Below are 22,417 nucleotides of genomic sequence, written 5' to 3' on the forward strand. Positions count from 1 at the left end.
CCTTCAGGGTCATTTAAAAAATGACAGGCAGAGGAAGAGGCAGGCCCTTCCGCAGGGGTGGTAGGGGTAGGGCAGGAGCAACAGGCTTGAGCCAAAGTGGGAAGTTGCAGAAGGTGCGTTCAATTACTTTAAAGGACACACCAGACTTGGTTGAGTGGCTCACTCAGCCTTACTCTTCTGCACCCTCCTCATCCTCTCGATCTGCACCCTCTTCTTCACTCTCTGCTATGTGCACCCCCAAAGACACTACCACCAACAACACCACCACCACCATCACATACCTTCCGCTTGAGTCACAGGAATTATTTTCCGATCCATATCAAGAGGACATTTCTGATGCGCAGCCACTCTTGGTATTGGATCAGGAAGAGGAGGTAGCAACAACCGCTACTCAGCAGTCTGACGACAGTACCCAGATCAGCCCAAGGAGGAGGTTGGTCCACGCTGTTGCTGCCTACTCCGAGATCTCTACTTATAGGGGTGGGGAAGGTGACGTTGATGATGACGTGTCTAGTGATGTCCCGTGGGTGCCCACAAGAGAGGAAGAGGAGGGGAGTTCAGAGGGAGATATGGACCAGCAGATAGGGAGGAGAAGCAGAAATAACTTACATTGCACAGGAGGGACAAAGCAGACTGCAAATGTATCAGGAGCGAGTCATCGACCATGTACGGTCACATCTGGCGCTCCCAGGACACCGGCACATGGCTCCGCAGTGTGGGCTTTTTTTAACGTGTCCGCTGCTGACAATAGTGTTGCCATCTGCAATCTTTGCAGTCAACGCATTAGTCGCGGTAAGCCCAACACTCACCTAGGGACGACCGCCTTAAGAAGGCACATGAGCAGCCATCACCGAGCCCAGTGGGAGCAACGAAACACACAAAGCCACACTGCAGGCTCTCACCGTCCAGCCTCGTCTTCTACTTCTCCTTCTCCTCTCTCCTCACAATTGTCCTCCACTCCACCTTCCATCACGCCAAGCTCACGTTTTTCTGCAAAAAGGCAGGCTTCCGTGGGCCTAATGTTCGAGCGTAAAAAAATGATGACGCCGGATAACCCTCTTGCCCAACGGTTGACGGCTGGCTTGTCAGAACTCATATCCCGCCAACTACTGCCCTATAAACTGGTGGACTCTGAGGCCTTTCGCAAATTTGTGGCCATCCCTGTGCTATGCTGACATCCTCCTGGGGCTGCTTATTATGAGGGGCTCCCACCATCCCTGTGCTATGCTGACATCCTCCTGGGGCTGCTTATTATGAGGGGCTCCCACCATCCCTGTGCTATGCTCATTATGAGGGGCTCCCACCATCCCTGTGCTATGCTGACATCCTCCTGGGGCTGCTTATTATGAGAGGCTCCCACCATCCCTGTGCTATGCTCATTATGAGGGGCTCCCACCATCCCTGTGCTATGCTAACATCCTTCTGGGGCTGCTTATTATGAGGGGCTCCCACCATCCCTGTGCTATGCTCATTATGAGGGGCTCCCACCATCCCTGTGCTATGCTGACTTCCTCCTGGGGCTGCTTACGGTGCAGGTGTCAGTGCTGTATATCACGGTGCTGATGTCAGTGCTCTCGGTCACGGTGCTGCTGTCAGTGCTGTATATCACGGTGCTGGTGTGAGTGCTTTATGTCACTCTGCTGATGTCAGTGCTCTCTATCACGGTGCTGCTGTCAGATGACTCTATCACGGTGCAGGTGTCATTGCTGTATGTGACGCTGCTGGTGATCATCTCCTGCACCCTCTTCTTTGCCTACCCTGGTCCCTGACCTTCCCTCTCCTCCATTGCCTTCATGCGCTCCACAGTCCTGAATTGTCACAACAATTTCCCATATAATAAAAGAATGCTTGTAGTTGTTGATCCCAAATTCACCTCATACATGTATTATGTCATTGGCCATGTGGTGGGACTATGTTTGCACAGCTATTAATTATTTTGTGGCTGCAAATTTGACCTGTAGGTTTGCGAAGTTCGCCTCCCATTGAAGTCAATGGGGCCCACCGCGAACGTTACGGTTCGCGAACTATCGGTCCGCGTTCGCGAAACGTCCCGTCGGAAGTTCGTCCATCACTAGTGCTAACCACTGCACCACTGTGCCGCCCGAAAGTAAGTATAACATGTCTGATTTTTTTTTTTTTTTTTTAAAACAAGATTTTACAATCACTTTAAACGCTTGCGGACCAGCCGCCATCATTATACGGCGGCAGGTTGGAACGATCCCGCGAGCCACCGTATCTATTCGTCGGTTCATGGGATCGGGATAGCAGGCGTGCGCTAGCGCCCGCTGCACATCGGGGGTGCCAATGCTTGTGGCCGACGTTCGCGATGACATTCAGCCATGAGCGATCGTGGGCACGAGAGCCAGAACAGAGACGTGTGTGCGTGTAAACACACAAATTCCGTGTTCTGTTCTGCGAGGAGTGACAGATTGTGAGTTCCTAATAGCTAGGAGCCATGATCTGTCATCTCCTCTAGTCAGTCCCCTCCACCTACAGTTAGAAACACAACCAGGGAACACATTTAACCCCTTGATCGACCCCCTAGTGTTAACCCCTTCCCTGCCAGTGACATTTTTACAGTAATCAGTGCATATTTATTAGCACTGATCGCTGTATAAATGCCAATGGTCCCAAAAATGTGTCAAAACTGTCCGATGTGTCCGCCATAATGTCGCAGTCCCGATAAAAATCACTGATCGCCATTACTAGTAAAAAAATAAATAAATAATACATTTTTTTATAAATCTATCCCCTATTTTGTAAACACTATAACTTTTGCGCAAACCAATCAATATACGCTTATTGCAATTTTTTTCACCAAAAATATGTATAAGAATACATATCGGCCTAAACTGAGAAAAAAATAGCTTTTTTTTAAAAAAAAATTGGGGTATTTATTATAGAAAAAAGTACAAAATAAAGTTTTTTTTTTTTTTTTTAATTGTCGCTCTTTTTTTGTTTATAGCGCAAAAAATAAAAACCGCAGAGGTGATCAAATACCACCAAAAGAAAGAGCTGTTTGTGGGAAAAAAAGTATGTTAATTTTGTTCGGATACATCGTCGCACGACTGCGCAATTGTCAGTTAAAGCGACGCAGCGCCGAATTGCGAAAAATGGCCCGGTCATTCGGCAGCCAAATCTTCCAGGGGGGCTGAAGTGGTTAAAGGATCTGTAAGTGACAGCTTGGTGCCAGATACCACAGCATACCTTCAGAGGTCTAGTGGAGTCCATGGCCTAGTCAATATTAGGTGGGTGGTCATAACGTTTATGGCCGATCGGTGAGACTGAGAAGGATCAACACCGAGGTGCGATTTTCAAAACGGATTTGTGAATTCTCTAGAATGAATGAATGAATGAATGAATAAATGAATGAATGTGTTTTGGGCTGGAGAAGGATACTGATTTCATTGTCTCTTTGCTGTAGAAGGTCTCGGAGCTTCTTCATTTCTTCTGGACGGACAATAGAAGATCCCGGCCTTTCTGTGGTGGTCTCAGGAGAAGAGATTCCGACATCAGATGGTTTCCGGTCACGGAAAAGTCTCTGGGAGGCAAAAAAAAAGGGGGATAAATCATATTCATACCTTTCCAATTGTTAGCTTAGTACAAAATAAAATGCATACAAGTATTTTGTAGATATGGTGACACATTGGGGAATTCCCAGCCACAGTTTTATTGTAAACGTGTCAGAAGGGCATGGTGGGGAACCACATGGTGGACAAACCTTCTATGTGATAACCTCAAGCAACCCAGCTGGGAATGTTTATTCCGAACTTCTCCTTTGAGGGATATAACAGAACATTTATTGTGAAAATGGCTTAATGTAGGTTATCGTATAATAAAGTGACTAAACCTCCATCAATTGTCCTGAAAATTTGCACATCCCAAGTTTAAAACTTTCCAAATCTATCCTAGAATGTTCATGCATTTTGGTGTTCCACAAGGCAAACTAGGGACATCAAGCTTGTTTGTTGGGGAGCTTAATGTGGCTTAACGTACAAAAGAGACCTTAAATGTACCAGTCCGGTATTTATATATTGTGGGGTCACCAGTCCGGTATTTATATATTGTGGGGTCACCAGTCCGGTATTTATATATTGTGGGGTCACCAGTCCGGTATTTATATATTGTGGGGTCACCAGTCCGGTATTTATATATTGTGGGGTCACCAGTCCGGTATTTATATATTGTGGGGTCACCAGTACGGTATTTGTATATTGAAATCATATCCCCTCTCAGGCGTCTCTTCTCCAGAGAGAATAAGTTCAGAGCTCACAACCTTTCCTCATAACTAATATCCTCCCGACCCTTTATTAGCTTTGTTGCCCTTCTTTGTAGTCGCTCCATTTCCAGTACATCCTTCCTGAGGACTGGTGCCCAGAACTGGACAGTATACTCCAGGTGCGGCCGGACCAGAGTCTTGTAGAGCGGGAGAATTATCGTTTTATCTCTGGAGTTGATCCCCTTTTTAATGCCAATATTTGGTTTGCTTTGTTAGCAGCAGCTTGGCATTGCTGAGCCTATCATCTACTAGGACCCCCCAGGTCCTTTTCCATCCTAGATCCCCCCAGAGGTTCTCCCCCCAGTCTATAGATTGCATTCAGATTTTTGACACCCAAATGCATTATTTTACATTTTTCTACAATAAACCTCATCTGCCATGTATTTGCCCCTCCCCCCATTCATTTGTTCAGATCTTCTTGCAAGGTTTCCACATCCTGTGGAGAAGTTATTGCCCTGCTTAGCTTAGTATCGTCCGCAAATACAGAGATTGGACTGTTTCCCCCATCCCCATCCTCCAGGTCATTTATGAACAAATTAAATAGGATTGGTCCCAGCACAGAACCCTGGGGGACCCCACTACCCACCCCCGACCATTCTGAGTATTCCCCATTTATCACCACCCTCTGAACTCGCCCTTGTAGCCAGTTTTCAATCCATGTACTCACCCCTATGGCCCATGTCAACGAACCTTATTTTGTACAGTAAACATTTTTATAGGGAACTGTGTCAAATGCTTTTGCAAAATCCAGATACTACATGTCTACGGGCCTTCCTTTATCCAGATACACCACGTCTACGGGCCTTGCTTAACCACTTCAATACAGGGCACTTAAACACCTTCCTGCCCAGACCAATTTTGAGCTTTCAGCGCTGTCGCACTTTGAATGACAATTGCGCGGTCATGCTACACTGTACCCAAATGAAATTTTTATCATTTTTTTCCCACAAATAGAGCTTTCTTTTGGTGGTATTTGATCACCTCTGCGGTTTTTATTTTTTGTGCTACAAATAAAAAAATACCGAAAATTTTGAAAAAAAAAATGTTTTTTTTTTGTTTCAGTTTCAAAACTTTGTAAATAAGTACGTTTTCTCCTTCACGGATGGGCACTGATGGGGCTACACTGATGGGCACTGATAAGGCGGCACTGATGGGCACCAATGAAGTGGCACTGATGAGGTGGCATTGATGGACACTGATAGGCGGCACTGATAGGCGGCACTGATAGGCGACACGGATGGGCGACACGGATGGGCGACACGGATGGGCGACACGGATGGGCGACACGGATGGACACTGATAGGTGGCACAAATTGGCACTGATAGCTGGCACGGATTGGCATGGATGGGCGGCACAGATGGGCATGGGTAGGCGGCACAGATGGGCATTGGTAGGCGGCACAGATGGGCATGGGTGGGCACTGATAGGCGGCACAGGTGGGCACTGATAGGTGGCACAGGTGGGCACTCATTAGCGGCACAGGTGGGCACTCATTAGCAGCACAGGTGGGCACTCATTAGCAACACAGGTGTTATACTGTACTAATGGATGCCAATCAGTGCCAAACAATAATGCATGCCAATCAGTGATGCCCATTGTGGGCACTGATTGCCATCCATTATGGGCACTGATTGGCATCCATTGTGCCTGACTGGCATCCCTTGTGGTCTAGGGAGGATTACCTCTGCTGGGCATCCCTGGTGGTCTGGTGGCATCCCTGGTGGTCCAGTGTGGGCATCCTCGGGGGGGCTGTGCTGATAATCGATCAGCACAGACCCCCCCTGTCAGAGGAGCAGCCGATCGGCTCTCCTCTACTCGCGTCTGACAGTCGCGAGTGAGGAAAAGCCGATCACCGGCTCTTCCCATTTACACTGTGATCAGCCGTGATTGGACACGGCTGATCACGTGGTAAAGAGTCTCCGTCGGAGACTCTTTACCGAGATCGTAGTTGCCGGGTGTCAGACTGACACCCCGCAACAACGATCGCCGCGATGCGCGCCCCCGGGGGCGCGCAGCGGCTCATAATCCTGATCACGTCATATAACGTCCGGTTAGGATTATGAAACCACTTTGCCGCCGTCTATTTGTAATAGGGCGGGCGGCAAGTGATTAATCTAGAAATACCACGTCTACGGGTCTTCCTTTATCCAGATACACCATGTCTACGGGCCTTCCTTTATCTAGATACACCACATCTATGGGCCTTCCTTTATCTAGATACACCACGCCTACAACCCTTCCTTTATCCAGATACACCACATCTACGGGCCTTCCTTTATCTAGATACACCACGTCTACGGGCCTTCCTTTATCCAGATACACCACGTCTACGGGCCTTCCTTTATCCAGATACACCACGTCTACGGGCCTTCCTTTATCCAGATACACCACGTCTACGGGCCTTCCTTTATCCAGATACACCACGTCTATGGGCCTTCCTTTATCTAGATACACCACATCTATGGGCCTTCCTTTATCTAGATACACCACATCTACGGGCCTTCCTTTATCCAGATACACCACGTCTACGGGCCTTCCTTTATCCAGATACACCACGTCTACGGGCCTTCCTTTATCTAGATACACCACGTCTACGGGCCTTCCTTTATCTAGATACACCACGTCTACGGGCCTTCCTTTATCCAGATACACCACGTCTATGGGCCTTCCTTTATTTAGATGGCAACTCACCTCCTCATAGAAAGTTAGTAGATTGGTTTGGCAAGAACACGAATCCATGCTGATTACTGCTAATGATAGTGTATTTTTTTAATTTCTTAATTTTACAAAAAATTACAAACTTCAAAAAAACTCACCATGCCTCTTACTAAATACCTTGGACTGTCTACTTTCAAAAAAGGGGTAATTAGGGGGGAATTTGTACAATCCAGGCGTTTTAGGGGACTCAAGAAATTAGATTGGTCGTCAGTACATCAGGACTGATCATTTTTCAGAGATATATCCCATAGTTTGCGGACTTTATAACGTCCCTACAGACTAAATAATATACACTTAATTTAGGTTATTTTCACCAAAAAAAATAAAAAATGTAGCAGAATAAATCTTATTTATTTTTATTTATTTATGAAGAAATATTACTTTTTTGCAAAATGTTAACAGAACAGAATAACAGAAATAAAGGAAAACATCTTTTTTTTTTTTTTTTTTCCAGGTTATTGTACCTGTAGCAAAATACATTTTGGCCTTAAATGTATACATAAATTTGATTTTATTGGATATATTTTATAACAAAGTAGAAAATATATTTTTTTTTATTCAGTCTAATTTCATTTATATCATAATAAATAAAAAAAAAAAAAACAGCTCTAATTGTTAAAAAAAAAAAAAAAAAATGATATAATTTTAATTTGGGTACAGTGTTGCATGACCGCGCAATTACAAGTTAAAGTAGCACAGTGCTGAATAGCAAAAAAAATGGCCTGGTCATGGGGGGGAGGGGGGGTAAAACCTTCCCGAGGTCAAGGGGTTAAATCTGGAACTTCTGGTTCATTACCTTTAGTAAAGTAAAGCAGTAGTGAATTTTCCGCATGTCCGCGCCAATGTCCAGTGTGGCCTCGGGGTCTCCATCATCAAGGAAATTGTGTATCTGCTCATCCAGCCTGCAAAAAAAAATAAAAAATAAAAAATCTCTGATTAAAACGCAAATTCTGTTCTAGGACACTAAACCGCAACTGGCAGTTCACCAACTGTTATGGCCCATACACGCGGTCGAATTTGCGATTTTGGCCGAAGCTTGTGTTGCATGCAGGCGGTCGCACAAAGTGACGTGGAACACGTACGTCGGGACTATAAACGGGCCAGTGGCCAATAGCTTTCGTCTCGTAATTTATTCAGAACATGCGTGGCACTTTGTCTGTTGGAATTCTCTACACGCGATAGGAAAAAGTCCGGAAATTTTAGATCCTGCTCTCAAACTTTTTTCATCGGAAATTCTGACGGAAAAAGTCCGATAGAGCCCGCACACGATTGGATTTTCCGACAACGTATTCCGATCAGACTTCTGAATTTCCGACCGTGTGTATGGGGCATTACTGTGTGTGAGAGATACCGACAGTCATAAAACACAGCTCCATTGTGTACCTGGTACTGTACACTACATGCTGCTCTGTATGCTGTGCTGTAGGTAACAACCTCCAGATTGCTGCACTTTGTAACCTGTGGTGTCCGTTATATACCGCAGGCCACTGCACTCCGCAGGCTTCACACATCTGATTGCTGCACTCTCTACAATGGGGTGTACATTGCAAAAGCTTCACTCTCTACACAGCTGTAGATTATAAACTCCAGATTGGGCCACTCTGTATGCTGTGCTGTACACTATATACGGTGCCTTGAAAAAGTATTCATACCCCTTGAAATTTTACACATTTTGTCATGTTATAAAATCCCAATAAAACACATTTTTGGTTATGTGATAGACCAACATAAAGTGGCACATTATTGTGAAGTGGAAGGGAAATGATAAAAGGTTTTCCAAATTTTTTACAAATAAATATATGAAAAGTGTGGGAGGGGTATTTGTATGGCGCCCCCCGGAGTCAATACTTTGAAGAACCCTCTTTTTCTGCAATTACAGCTGCAAGTCTTTTTGGGGATGTCTCTACCAGCTTTGCACATCTAGAGAGGACATTTCTGCCCATTCTTCTTCTTTGCAAAATATCTCAAGTTCTGTCAGATTGGATGGAGAGCGTCTGTGATCAGCAATTTTCAAGTCTTGCCACAGATTCTCAATGGGATTTAGGTCTGGACTGTGAATGGGCCATTCTAACACATGAATATGCTTTGATCTAAACCATTCCATTGTAGCTCTGGCTGGATGTTTCGGGTCGTTGTCCTGCTGGAAGGTGAACCTCCATCCCGGTCTCAAGTCTTTTGTAAATGACAAAATATAATGTAGCGCTAAAATATACTTGTGAAGAACATATGTGACAAATACAGGAACAATAAAGTCCAAATATTAAGTGAATAGAAAGAGTATTTTGAATCCTTGTAGGACATAAAATGTGATTTTGCACACAATGTGAAGACTGGAAATTGATCTTGAAGACTTTCAAAAGTGGTGAATTCTAAATGAAAGTGGACAAGGTGGGTACTCTTCCCGGAACCAAAAGGTTAAGCATGCATGTAGAAGTGGATGGATCTCCGCGGAGCTATCAGCCAATGAAGTAACTGTAAACCCTCTTGGTCCAAGGAGGAATAATCTGCGACGTCTCCAGAACTCCCACTTCTCCAAAGTTTATCCCTGACCTGTCTGGTGCGTTCCTTGGCCTGCTGTTTGTTCACGAAGGTTCTCTGAGATTACATTACGCACAGGTGGACTCTTATTTACTAATTAGGTGACTTCTGAAGGAAATTGGTTCTGCTAAATTTTAGTTAGGGGTATCAGAGTAAAGGGGGCTGACTACAAATGCACCCCCCCCCCCACACTTTTCACATATTTATTTGTAAAAAATGTTGAAAACCATTTATCATTTTCCTTCCACTTCACAATTATGTGTCACTTTGTGTTGAGAGAGAGGGGGAGATACACACACACACACACACAAATATATCTAAAGATATAGATTATATATATATATATGAGAGAGAGAGAGATGAGATAGATAGATATCTATATCTATATATCCATCTATCTCTATATATACCGTATTTATCGGCCTATAACACGCACTTTATTCCCCTTAAAAGCAGGGGAAAATCGTGGGTGCGTGTTATACGCCGATCCCCCGAGATTCTGAGCCTCTGGGCGGCTTTCAGCCGCCTTCGGCTCTTCAAGGCGACTTTCTGCCGCCTTCGGCTCTTCTCGGAAGCTTTCGGCCGTTCTCGGAAGCTTTCTGCCGCCTTCGGCTCTTCTCGGTGGCCGAAAGCTTCCGAGAACGGCCGAAAGCTGCCCGAGAAGAGCCGAAGTCCCGCCGAGAACTACCGCACGCCGCCGAGATACACATCCGGCTCTGTATCTCGGCGGCGGCATTTTTGAAAAATTAAATAGACACAGCTGCAATGGGGGACACAGCTGCAATGGGGGACAAGACTGCATAAGACTACAATGGGGGACAAGACTGCACTGGTGGACAAGGCTGCATAAGGCTGCAATGGTGGACAAGGCTGCATAAGACTGCAATGGTGGACAAGGCTGCAATGGTGGACAAGGCTGCATAAGGCTGCAATGGTGGACAAGGCTGCATAAGGCTGCAATGGTGAACAAGGCTGCAATGGTGGACAAGGCTGCATAAGGCTGCAATGGTGGACAAGGCTGCAATGGTGGACAAGGCTGCATAAGACTGCAATGGTAGACAAGGCTGCAATGGTGGACAAGGCTGCATAAGGCTGCAATGGTGGACAAGGCTGCATAAGGCTGCAATGGTGGACAAGGCTGCAATGGTGGACAAGGCTGCAATGGTGGACATGGCTGCATAAGACTGCAATGGTGGACAAGGCTGCATAAGACTGCAATGGGGGACAAGGCTGCATAAGACTGCAATGGTGAACAAAGCTGCATAAGGCTGCAATGGTGGACAAGGCTGCAATGGTGGACAAGGCTGCATAAGACTGCAATGGTGGACAAGGCTGCAATGGTGGACAAGGCTGCATAAGACTGCAATGGTGGACAAGGCTGCATAAGACTGCAATGGTGGACAAGGCTGCATAAGGCTGCAATGGTGGACAAGGCTGCAATGGTGGACAAGGCTGCATAAGGCTGCAATGGTGGACAAGGCTGCATAAGACTGCAATGGTGGACAAGGCTGCATAAGACTGCAATGGTGGACAAGGCTGCATAAGGCTGCAATGGTGGACAAGGCTGCAATGGTGGACAAGGCTGCAATGGTGGACAAGGCTGCATAAGGCTGCAATGGTGGACAAGGCTGCATAAGGCTGCAATGGGGGACAAGGCTGCATAAGACTGCAATGGTGGACAAGGCTGCAATGGTGGACAAGGCTGCATAAGACTGCAATGGTGGACAAGGCTGCATAAGACTGCAATGGTGGACAAGGCTGCATAAGGCTGCAATGGTGGACAAGGCTGCAATGGTGGACAAGGCTGCAATGGTGGACAAGGCTGCATAAGGCTGCAATGGGGGACAAGGCTGCAATGGTGGACAAGGCTGCATAAGGCTGCAATGGTGGGCAAGGCTGCATAAGACTGCAATGGTGAACAAAGCTGCATAAGGCTGCAATGGTGGACAAGGCTGCAATGGTGGACAAGGCTGCATAAGACTGCAATGGTGGACAAGGCTGCAATGGTGGACAAGGCTGCATAAGACTGCAATGGTGGACAAGGCTGCATAAGGCTGCAATGGGGGATAAGGCTGCAGATGACACTGATGGGCATATAAATGTAAGTTTTTTTTTTTTTCCCTTAAACTTCCCTCCTAAAAGTTTTTTTCCTTAAAATTCCCTCCTAAACTTGGGGCGCGTGTTATACGCCGATAAATACGGTATATATAATCTTACACACACACACACACACACATATATATATATATATATATATATATATATATATATATATAGCTCTCTCTCTCTATATATATATATATATTACACAGTCGGGATAACAGGCTGTTGATAAAAATAATATTAAGGGACTCGGCGATCCAAAATCAGCGACGCAAGGCGCGCTTGTTAATCACATCCATTGCGAGTCAGACACCTTTTTGGACGCACCCATGAAGTGGCACAGCTGTTGGTCGATTTCCGGAGACTGAGGCGATGAGCCGCCCATGGTTTGATCGCTTGAAATCGCGCCCATCAAAAGACCGCGCCGAGACTCTGGGCAGAAAATCGCTTTTTATTTTCTAAATGTCAAACTTTACAAAGGGGGCTCGGCGGGGTCAGCAAAGGAATAAAAAAAAAAACGAATTAGTGAACTCAGAATTTACGAGGAGGAATGCGCACTCCTCTCCCTCGTAAGGCTCGGCGCTCCAGATTTTAGCGAGTACGGGTAATTGGAATGACCCGTCTGCATATCTCAGCTGTCACTATGACCCGGCGAGCCGCCCAACCTCAACAACAGAAAATCACAAAAAAAGATTTGAATTTTTAATAGGACCAATAAATCTAAAATCGCAAGGTGGTTCAACTTAAAAAAGGAGGGCGATATCAATGACAGCGCCGCATGACATCATCAGAACAGAAAGTATCTGAAGATCAGGCTCTGACCCACAAGGAGGAGATCTGACAGCATACAGGTGACTTTGTAATGTGGTTGTGATGAGTTTTAAAGCTTTAATGAAGCTTGGCAAATGTCCTGTGTGTGTTGCTTTTCTATTTGTTTTAAAGGGGCTCAGTAGTACCCCAACCCAGCAGATCCCCAGCTTTCTAGTACCCTCTCTCAGCAGTTCCCCAGCAAATTAGTACCCTCATTCAGCAGATCCCCAGCATATTAGTACCCCTGTTCAGCAGATCCCCAGCTTTTTAGTACCCTCATTCAGCAGATCCCCAGCATATCAGTACTCTCGTTCAGCAGATCCCCAGCTTATTAGTACCCTAATTCAGGAGATCCCCAACTTTTTAGTAGCCTCGTTCAGCAGATCCCCAATTTTTTAGTAGTACCCCTGTTCAGCAGATCCCCAGATTATTAGTACCCCTTTTCAGCAGATCCCCAGCTTTTTAGTACCCTCATTCAGCAGATCCCCAGCATATCAGTACTCTCGTTCAGCAGATCCCCAGCATATTAGTACCCTCATTCAGGAGATCCCCAACTTTTTAGTACCCTTGTTCAGCAGATCCCCAGCTTATTAGTACCCTCGTTCAGCAGATCCCCAGCTTTCCAGTACCCTCGTTCAGCAGATCCCCAGCATATTAGTACCCTCGTTCAGCAGATCCCCAGCATATTAGTACCCTCACTCAGGAGATCCCCAACTTTTTAGTACCCTTGTTCAGCAGATCCCCAGCTTATTAGTACCCTCGTTCAGCAGATCCCCAGCTTTTTAGTACCCTCGTTCAGCAGATCCCCAGCTTTTTAGTACCCTCGTTCAGCAGATCCCCAGCATATTAGTACCCTCGTTCAGCAGATCCCCAGCATATTAGTACCCTCATTCAGGAGATCCCCAGCATATTAGTACTCTCGTTCAGCAGATCTCCAGCTTATTAGTACACCTGTTCAGCAGATCTCCAGCTTATCAGTACCCTCGTTCAGCAGATCTCCAGTATATTTGAACCCTCGTTCAGCAGATCCCCAGATTATTAGTACCCTCATTCAGCAGATCCCCAAATTATTAGTACCCCTGTTCAGCAGATCCCCAGCTTTTTATTACCCTCATTCAGCAGATCCCCAGCATATTAGTACCCTCGTTCAGCAGATCTCCAGCTTATTAGTACCCCTGTTCAGCAGATCTCCAGCTTTTTAGTACCCTCGTTTAGCGGATCCCCAGCATATTGGTACCCTCATTCAGCAGATCCCCAGCATATTAGTACCATCATTCAGCAGATCCCCAGCATATTAGTACCCTCGTTCAGCAGATCTCCAGCTTATTAGTACCCTCGTTCAGCAGATCTCCAGCTTATTAGTACCCCTGTTCAGCAGATCTCCAGCTTTTTAGTACCCTCGTTTAGCGGATCCCCAGCATATTGGTACCCTCGTTCAGCAGATCCCCTGCTCAGAAGAACCCCCAGCTCTGCCGATGTCCCACCCAGTAGCACCCCCAGCTTTGCTTATCCACCCTCTCACTAGTAACACCCAGCTCTGCAGATCCCCCCCCCCACTCAATAGTAACCCCCATCTCTGCTGATCCCCCACTCAGTAGTAACCCCCAGCTCTGCTGACCCTCTGGTTTGCATAAACCTCCCATCTCTCTGGTACCCGCTAAACTCCCATGCTGCTTACCACATGTGACATAAGTAGTTTCTCCTACTATGGTTCCCCAGCTCTGCTGATCCTCTGTTATTCAGTCCTCTCTCTCTGGTCCTTGCTTACATTCCACTAGAGTGTTCCCATGTTGCACACCACATCTGCTAGTTGCCTGGACCCCGCTCACCTTCCTGCTGCTCCACGCTGCACACCAGATGTGACATCTGCACCAGAGACTCCCAGAATGTATATATATATATATATATATATATATATATATATATATATATATATATATATATATATATATATATACACTATACACACATGAACCGGAGGTGATTGCTGATGATGTCTTTCCAGTTGGCTTGTTGTTTTCCCAGTGCATCCTGGGATATCTCATACCTGCAATCCTCCAAAACAATGCAAAGCTAACGCTGACAAAAAGCCTCTCAACAGCAGCAGGAGCTGCAAGCGAGCATTGTCATAGACTTCTATGGAGGCTTTGGAGACACTTTGAAGCACCAAGAAAATGACACGGGGGGATCATTTTCTGGAGGCAGCGTACATTTATGTTGGTGGAACAATAGCGATCTCTCCGAAAAAAATCCAGCAATGGACTTTTTGCCTAAGATCATGCAATCTGGGGGCCTCTGTGGAAATTCTGGTGCTGTATTTTCGGTGTAGTGGAGTGGAAGGCTTGGCTTAACCCTTCTGCTGTCACAGCAATTTTTGCTTTTTTTTTTGTTTTTACACATTTTAGGCCTGAAAATTACGTGAACCTCCAAACATTTCAGTACACAATACACTAAAGTTAATTTAGGGCTGCAAAGGGTTGGCCAACTCAATATTGAAGACTGGGATGCCATTAAAGTTCATGTGTGTGTAAAGGCAGGTGTCCCAATACTTTTGACAATATAGTGCAGATACCCAACATGTCAAACCTTAAAGAGGAGCTCCTGTAATTTTTCTGAAAATTTAAAAAGTCAGCAGCTACAAAAACTATAGCTGCTGACTTTTAATAAGCAGGTACGTATCTGTCCCAGGAACCATCCCTGTGCTCACCTGAAGGGGGGGGGGGCAATGGGGACCACCTTTGGCATCTTAACTGTGGGCACCCGGCTGTGACAGCTTGCAGCACGAGCCTCACTGCGAATGGTCCCCACAGTCTTCCGAGCAATGTGCAATTCCTGCAATGTGTCCCAGAAGACTTCGGGGAGGGAGGAGGATAGGAGAACTGGTGACCCAAGCGAAAGTGGGAGTGAGTGTGACGGGAGTCACTTTGGGCAGGGGGCTTGTGGAATCCAGCTTACCTTGGAGAGCTCTGCAAAACTCCTTGTTCAGCTCCCCCACCCCCTCCTATGTGTAAGTTACCCTGTGTATATTATGGGTACAGGGTGACAGAGAACCCCTGATCTGATCTGCACTAAATCAGACTCACCGTACAACCACACCGGACTCAGAATTCCTTTTACCCCTGTTATCCAGGGTTCTATATGTGTGGTTTGTGCTGAAGAAATGAAGGGACTCTTTCACTTGGGACATTAATATTTATGAACAATATCCCTTAAGAATATAAGAAGATAAAGACCACCTTCTGTCAGAGACCATTGCTAGATGGTTTGAGGTGGGGTGGGGGTTGCTATGCGTTTGTCAAGTGCCTGTATCCCATTGTTCTACTGCGTAATCCCAGATTATTTAGTACCTCTTGTCTATCTTCTCTCCACCAAAAACCAAAACAAAAAAAGACGTTTTTTTTTTTAGATACACTCGAATGGAGAACGTTTTTCTGCCTTGTCCACTTTATCTTAGAGCACGAGGCACGAGGTGCGTTCTGCCTCCTCCTGCTGCCACAACTACATTCACTCAGCTACTAAACTGGCAGCCGGATTAGAGAGCAGATGGGCACCGAGAATAATGGGATCCGGCACAGGAAGAAACGCACCGGAGAGGAGCCACTAAATCACGCTACACAAGAGCTCCCCTCAGCATGCTAGGGAGGTGCTAAGTCCGCTTCATTCCGTCCAATTAATCGCTAAGGAAACTCGCCTTCTATTTTTGAAGCTGTTACATCTCAAGTTATGTAAGTGGAGGGGAATTGGAAACATCTGTGCGGCGTCTTTCCCGATATGGAGGCCGAGGAGGAGAAGAGCAGAAGGTTTCCGGATTGTCACCGTTCCCGATGAAGGGACTGCATTGTTGCTAGGGGTTACAACGATACCGCTATTGGGATGAGTATCGGTACTTGTGCAAATGCTCCGATACCTGAAACTGATACTTTCATAATTCTTTAATAAATATAAAAAAGGAAAAGGGCAGCAATTATCGCTTGTTAAAGTGATTGTAAGGTTTATTTTTTTTTATTTTATTTAAAATAACAAACCTGTTATACTTACCTCCATTGTGGGGCTCGTTTTGCACAGAGTGGCCCCGGTCCTCGTCTTCTGGGGTCCTCGGCGGTTCTCGCGGCTCCTCCCCCGCATCAGATAACCCCCTCGGGGTAGCGCTTCCCCGAGGGGGTTACCTTACAGGCGCAGTCCTAAATCCAGCATTCGGCGTCCATAGCTGCCAAATGTATGACTTGGCCCCGCCCCCTGCGTTATTGGGAGCCAATGGCTGTGCTGCTATCAATCTATCCAATCAGGACATACCGCTCATTCCCGTTGCGCACATTTCGGGGCTCAGGTAAGTATAAGGAGGGGGGGGGGGGGGGCTCAGGGGCGCTGCTGCATTGAAAAATGTTTTTCACCTTAACGCCTTAAAGAAAAACGGCGAAGGTTTACTACCCCTTTTAGGAGCGGGGGCGTCACGTCCTTAACAACCGATGATTTGTTCAGTTGTAAGTGGGGTTCCCCTGTTGATAGCGAAGGTGTAAATGAAGTCTGGACAAAAAAAAAGGACCGCCCCCACATACATATACTGCGGCTCTTTAGGATACAATCACGTACCTGTGCGTGATTTTTTTTTTCTTCTGGATCTGGGGCACGCACGTGCGCCGCCAGCGACCAGCTTCCACTGTGACTGGACGCAGCGGGAGCCAATCAGCGAAACAAACAAAAGTCCCAGCAAATGGAACTGTCAAGGAAAAAAAAAAAAGCATTCCACCAATGTTTATCAACAACATTGCTCAGCACACTGAAACAGAAAGATAAAAAGAAACATTGTTTCTTTTTGTAATCTTTCTTTTTATACATCTACAGATCAAAAGGGATGAACTTCCATCTGCAGATGAAGTCAGCTTAACCGCTTAAAGGAGGAACTGCAGTCGGCTCACATAATTTGTAATAAAAAGATATTTGCCATTCTGAAGCTTCCCTCCAAACCACTTTGCATATTATTTGATATATATATATATACTGTGATTCTGTACTTGCCAAATATGATGCAGAAATCTCCCTCCGCGGAGTCTGGCTGCAGCCATTTTAACTGTGGGCAGCTGAAGCTGCTGCCTGTTTACTTCCTGGATTTACACAGAGGCACGCCTCCAGCTCTGCAGCTCTCATTGGCCCTCTTATGACTCATTCCCACCTCCCTTCCTGGCAAACTCTCATGAGAGTGAGAGAGAGAGAGCTGTGTATGATGTCATAATCCTAGGCTAATGACCAGACAAGAAACAAGAAGTGGGCTGTATAAAGGGATTTACTGTCAGAAAAAAAATGTTTTACTATCCAAAGTTAAAACAACAACAACAAGAGCAGAAGATTGAATAGATGGAAAATTAAAACAATGACTGAAGGTCCGCTTTAAAGACCGCCCCGCGTACATATACCGCGGCACGGGGGCCCTTTAGCGTGAAATCACGTACCTGCACGTGATTCTTTTCTTCTGGGTCTGGGGCCGCTGGTGACCGGCTCCCGGTTTGATTGAACACATCGGGAACCAATCAGTGGGTCCGGCGGACCCGATGTCTGCCGAGACCCGCCAATCGTTCCTGAGGCAGGATCTGCCCATGTAAAGAAGGTAGATCGCCGTTCTGCAACAGGAGAAGACAGAGATCTTGTGTTTCTGTTAAGCAGGAACACGGATCTATGTCTTCTTACAGTACAAGCCCCTCCCCCACAGTTAGAAAGCACTCCCAGGGAACACATTTAACACCCTGACTGCCCAATGTTAACCCATTCCCTGCCAGTTAGTACAGTGACAGTGCATATTATTTAGCACTGATCACTGTATTAGTGTCATTGGTCCAAAAAAAGTGTCAAAAGTGTCACTTAGGGGTTTATTTAGTAAAGCTGGAGAGTAAAAAATAAAAAAAAAAAAATAAAAAAATCATTCTCACTTCTGCATAGAAACCAATCAGCTTCCAGGTTTTATTGCCAAAGAATAATAGAACAAGCCGAGGTTGGAAGCTGATTGGTTTCTATGGGGAAGTGAGTCTGATTTTGCAGCTTTAATAAATAAATCCCAAAGTGTCCGATTTGTCTGTCACAAAGTTGCAGACCCACGACACAAATTGCCGCCATTACTAGTAAAAAAAATAAATAAATAAAATAAAATAAAATAAAAAATAAATCGATAAAAATTCCATAAATCTTTCCCATAGTTTGTAGACGCTATAAAACTTTTGCGCAAACCAATCAATATACGCTTATTGGGATTTTTTTTTTTTTAATCAAAATTATGTAGCAGAATACATATTGGGCTAAACTAATAAAGAAATTCGATTTTTTACATTTTTTATTGGATATGTATTACAGCAGAAAGTAGAAAATATATATATTTTTTTTTTCAGAATTGTCGCTCTTTTTTTGTTTATAGCGCAAAAAAAAAACCGCAGAGGTGATCAAATACCACCAAAAGAAAGCTCTATTCGTGGGAAAAAAAGGGTGTCAATTTTATTTGGGTACAGCGTCGCACGACCGCGCAATTGTCAGTTAAAGTAATGCAGTGGTGTATCGCAAAAAATGGCCTGGTATCACATGGTTGTAAAGGCACAAGGTGCATTCTATATATGAAGGGTTAAAAACCTGTGTGCCGCAGCCCCCCCCCCAATACTTACCCGAGCCTCCTCTCAATCCAGCGATATCCACGTGAACCTCGACTCTCTGGGGACTCGCACTCCTGATTGGCTTTTGGCAGCAGCAGAAGCCATTGGTTCTCGCTGCTCTCGATCACAGCCAGTAAGAAAATCAGGAGATGGAGGGGGCGGGGCTGAGCCGTGACTCTGTGTAAAAACGGGCAAACAGTGCCGTGGAACGGGAGCAGGCCTGCTTGGATGCCCCCATAGCAAGCTGCTTTCTGTGGGGGCAATCAGCAGGAGGGAGGAGCCAGGAGCGCCAGGGGACCCGAGAAGAGGAGGATCGGGGCTGCTCTGTGCAAAATCATTACATAGCAGGTAAGTATAACATGTTTGCTATATGAAAAAATAAAAAAAATAAAAACAAGACTTTAATATCGCTTTAAGCAGGGTGACTGGTATTGTCCCCGCCCCCTTCTGTAGTTTTCTTCAGGCAGCCTGTAGTGGGTGGAGCATGATGGGCCCCTCCCACAGCTCTGCTCTCTCTCCTTGTGCAGGGTGACTGGTCTTGTCTCCGCCCCCTACTGTCGTTTTTTCTGCAGGCAGTATGTAGTGGGTGGAGCATGATGGGCCCCTCCCACAACTCTGCTCTCTCTCTCCTTGTGCAGGGGGACTGGTTTTGTCTCCACCCCCTACAGTAGTTTTTTTTACAGGCAGCCTGTAGTGGGTGGAGCCTGCTTCCCCCTCCCACAGCTCTGCTCGCTCTCTCTTTGTGCAGGGGGACTGGTCTTGTCTCTGCCCCCTACTGTCGTCTTTTTTATAGGCAGCCTGTAGTGGGTGGAGCCTGATGGGCCCCTCCCACAACTTTGCTCTCTCTCTCTCTCTCTCTCCTTGTGCAGGGTGACTCGTCTTGTCTCGGCCCCCCCCCCCCCCCTGTAGTTTTCTCCAGGCAGCCTGTAGTGGGTGGAGCCTGCTGCCCCCTCCCACAGCTCTGCTCTCTTTCCTTGTGCAGGGGGACTGGTCTTGTCTCCGCCCCCTACTGTCGTCTTTTTTACAGGCAGCCTGTAGTGGGTGGCGCCTGATGGGCCCCACCCCCAACTTTGCTCTCTCTCTCCTGGTACAAGGTGACTGGTCTCGTCTCCGCCCCCTCCTGCAGTTTTCTGCAGGCAGCCTGTAGTGGGTGGAGCCTGCTGCCCCCTCCCACAGCTCTGCTCGCTCTCCTTGTGCAGGGTGACTGGTCTTGTCTCCACCTCCTCCTGACATTTTTCTTAGTGGGTGGAGCCTGCTGGGCCCCTCCCACAGCTCTTCCCTCCGCACAGGCCCAGTGATGATGTCACAGCTACTTTTACAAGGTGTTATCTTGGTTTGCAAAGGTGGCTACTGAGGAATTTATTTATTTTTTAGCTGGGAGTTCAGCTTAAAATATGTATTCCTGATCACAGAGCTGTATTCATCGTCTTCCATCCGCCCGGCGTTCAGCTTTAATTCCTCGCTGCGGCTATTTCTGTAGCCGATGGTAAAAAGTCGGGAAATTGAAAGTGACATTTCCTGAAAAACCTTTAATGGTCGATTTCCATGTATGTTGTGTGTATGAGGTCACCGGCGTCTGAGCGCAGCCCCTGAATTGGGGATTTTGGATCAGGTTTTAGCCGTTGTCTCCTTCAGCCGCCGAGCCGTCAGGCTGGAGCTGGGGGCTCAGCACTTGGGTTTTTTACGATGGAGATCAGCCGGTGTTGTCGGGTACGTGGCCTCTTCCATCGATCGACGGACGTCCCCACCCGCTGCTCCCCTCCTGGATTTTTCATTAAGACGCTGATTGAGGGTTTATAGGACTTCCTACACGCTGCTGGAAAACTCGAGCGTGACTTCTAATTGGCCGGCTTCATTCGCTCAACGCATCGAATATTAAACTCTGTGGCCCGACGTGTGACTTTTATGGCAACTCTTCCTCCATCATCTCACTGCATTACTTTTCTTTTACTTCTACTGAATACCTGTAGTTTCTTGTATTCCTGAGGTTAAATCTGCATCTATTATATATAAAAAAATATATATATCTCTATCTATTATATATATATATATATATATATATATATATATATATATATATATATATATATATAATTTTTTCTTATTTTTTATATATATTTTTTATATTTTATTTATATATATATATATAAAATAATAATAAAAAAAAATATTATATATATATATATATATATATATATATATATATATATATATATATATATATTTATTTATTTTATAATATATATATATATATATATATATATATATATATATATATATATATATAAAAAATATATATATTATATATATACATACATACATACACATATATATATATATAGATAAAATAGATAGAGATATATATATATATATATATATATATATATATATATATATATATATATATATATATAAGCGATGTAGATTTAACCTCAGGAATACAAGAAAAAAAAAAAAATATATATATATATATATATATATTTTTTTTTATATTATATTATTAATATATATTTTTATATTATATTATATTATATAATATATATATATATATATATATATATATATATATATATATATTATTTTTTTTTATAATATATATATATATATATATATATATATATATATATTTTTTTTTTTTTTATAATATATATATGTTTATTATATATATAATATATATATATATATATATATATTATAAAAAAAATATATATATATATATATATATATATATATATAATAAACATATATATATTATAAAAAAAATATATATATATATATTATAAAAATATATATTATTTATATATATATATATTATTATTTATATATACGCCTGCCTTTTACACGCACGTGAACTTTAATGGCATCCCAGTCTTAGTCCGTAGGGTTCAATATTGAGTTGGCACCGCCATTTCCAGCTATAACTGCCTCAACTCTTCTGGGAAGGCCGTCCACAAGGTTTAGGAGGGTGTCTATAGAAATTCCAGAAGGGCATTTGTAAGGTCAGGCACTGATGTTGGACGAGAAGGCCTGGCTCTCAGTCTCCGCTCTAATTCATCCCAAAGGTGTTCTGTCGGGTTGAGGTCAGGACTCTGTGCAAGTCAATCAAGTCTCCACCCCAAACTCGCTCACCTATGTCTTTATGGACACACCCGCTGGTAGCGGTCTGTTGGTTTCTGGCCTTGGAGGATTGTAGGACTATAAGTTTAAATCTGTATTTTTGCTAGAAAATTACTTAGAACCCCCAAACATTAAAAAAAAAAATAATAATAATAATTTTAACAGAAAACCTAGAGAATAAAATGGCAATAGTTGCAATATTTTATGTCACGCAGCATTTGC

General features: G+C 44.7%; 1 protein-coding gene across 1 annotated transcript in view; it reads right to left on the minus strand.

The window, feature by feature from the left end:
- KIF6 (kinesin family member 6) overlaps nucleotides 1–22,417 on the minus strand; it is a 389,098-nt gene that overhangs the window by 226,559 nt on the left and 140,122 nt on the right. The window contains 2 exon segments of the mRNA XM_077485383.1: nucleotides 3,400–3,541; nucleotides 7,795–7,900. Of these exon segments, the coding sequence (XP_077341509.1) occupies nucleotides 3,400–3,541; nucleotides 7,795–7,900 (248 nt within the window).

This window comes from Lithobates pipiens, unplaced genomic scaffold (assembly GCF_037356315.1).
Source record: "Lithobates pipiens isolate NorthernLeopardFrog02 unplaced genomic scaffold, aLitPip1_a1.2 Scaffold_18, whole genome shotgun sequence".
Classification (NCBI taxonomy): Eukaryota; Metazoa; Chordata; class Amphibia; order Anura; family Ranidae; genus Lithobates; species Lithobates pipiens.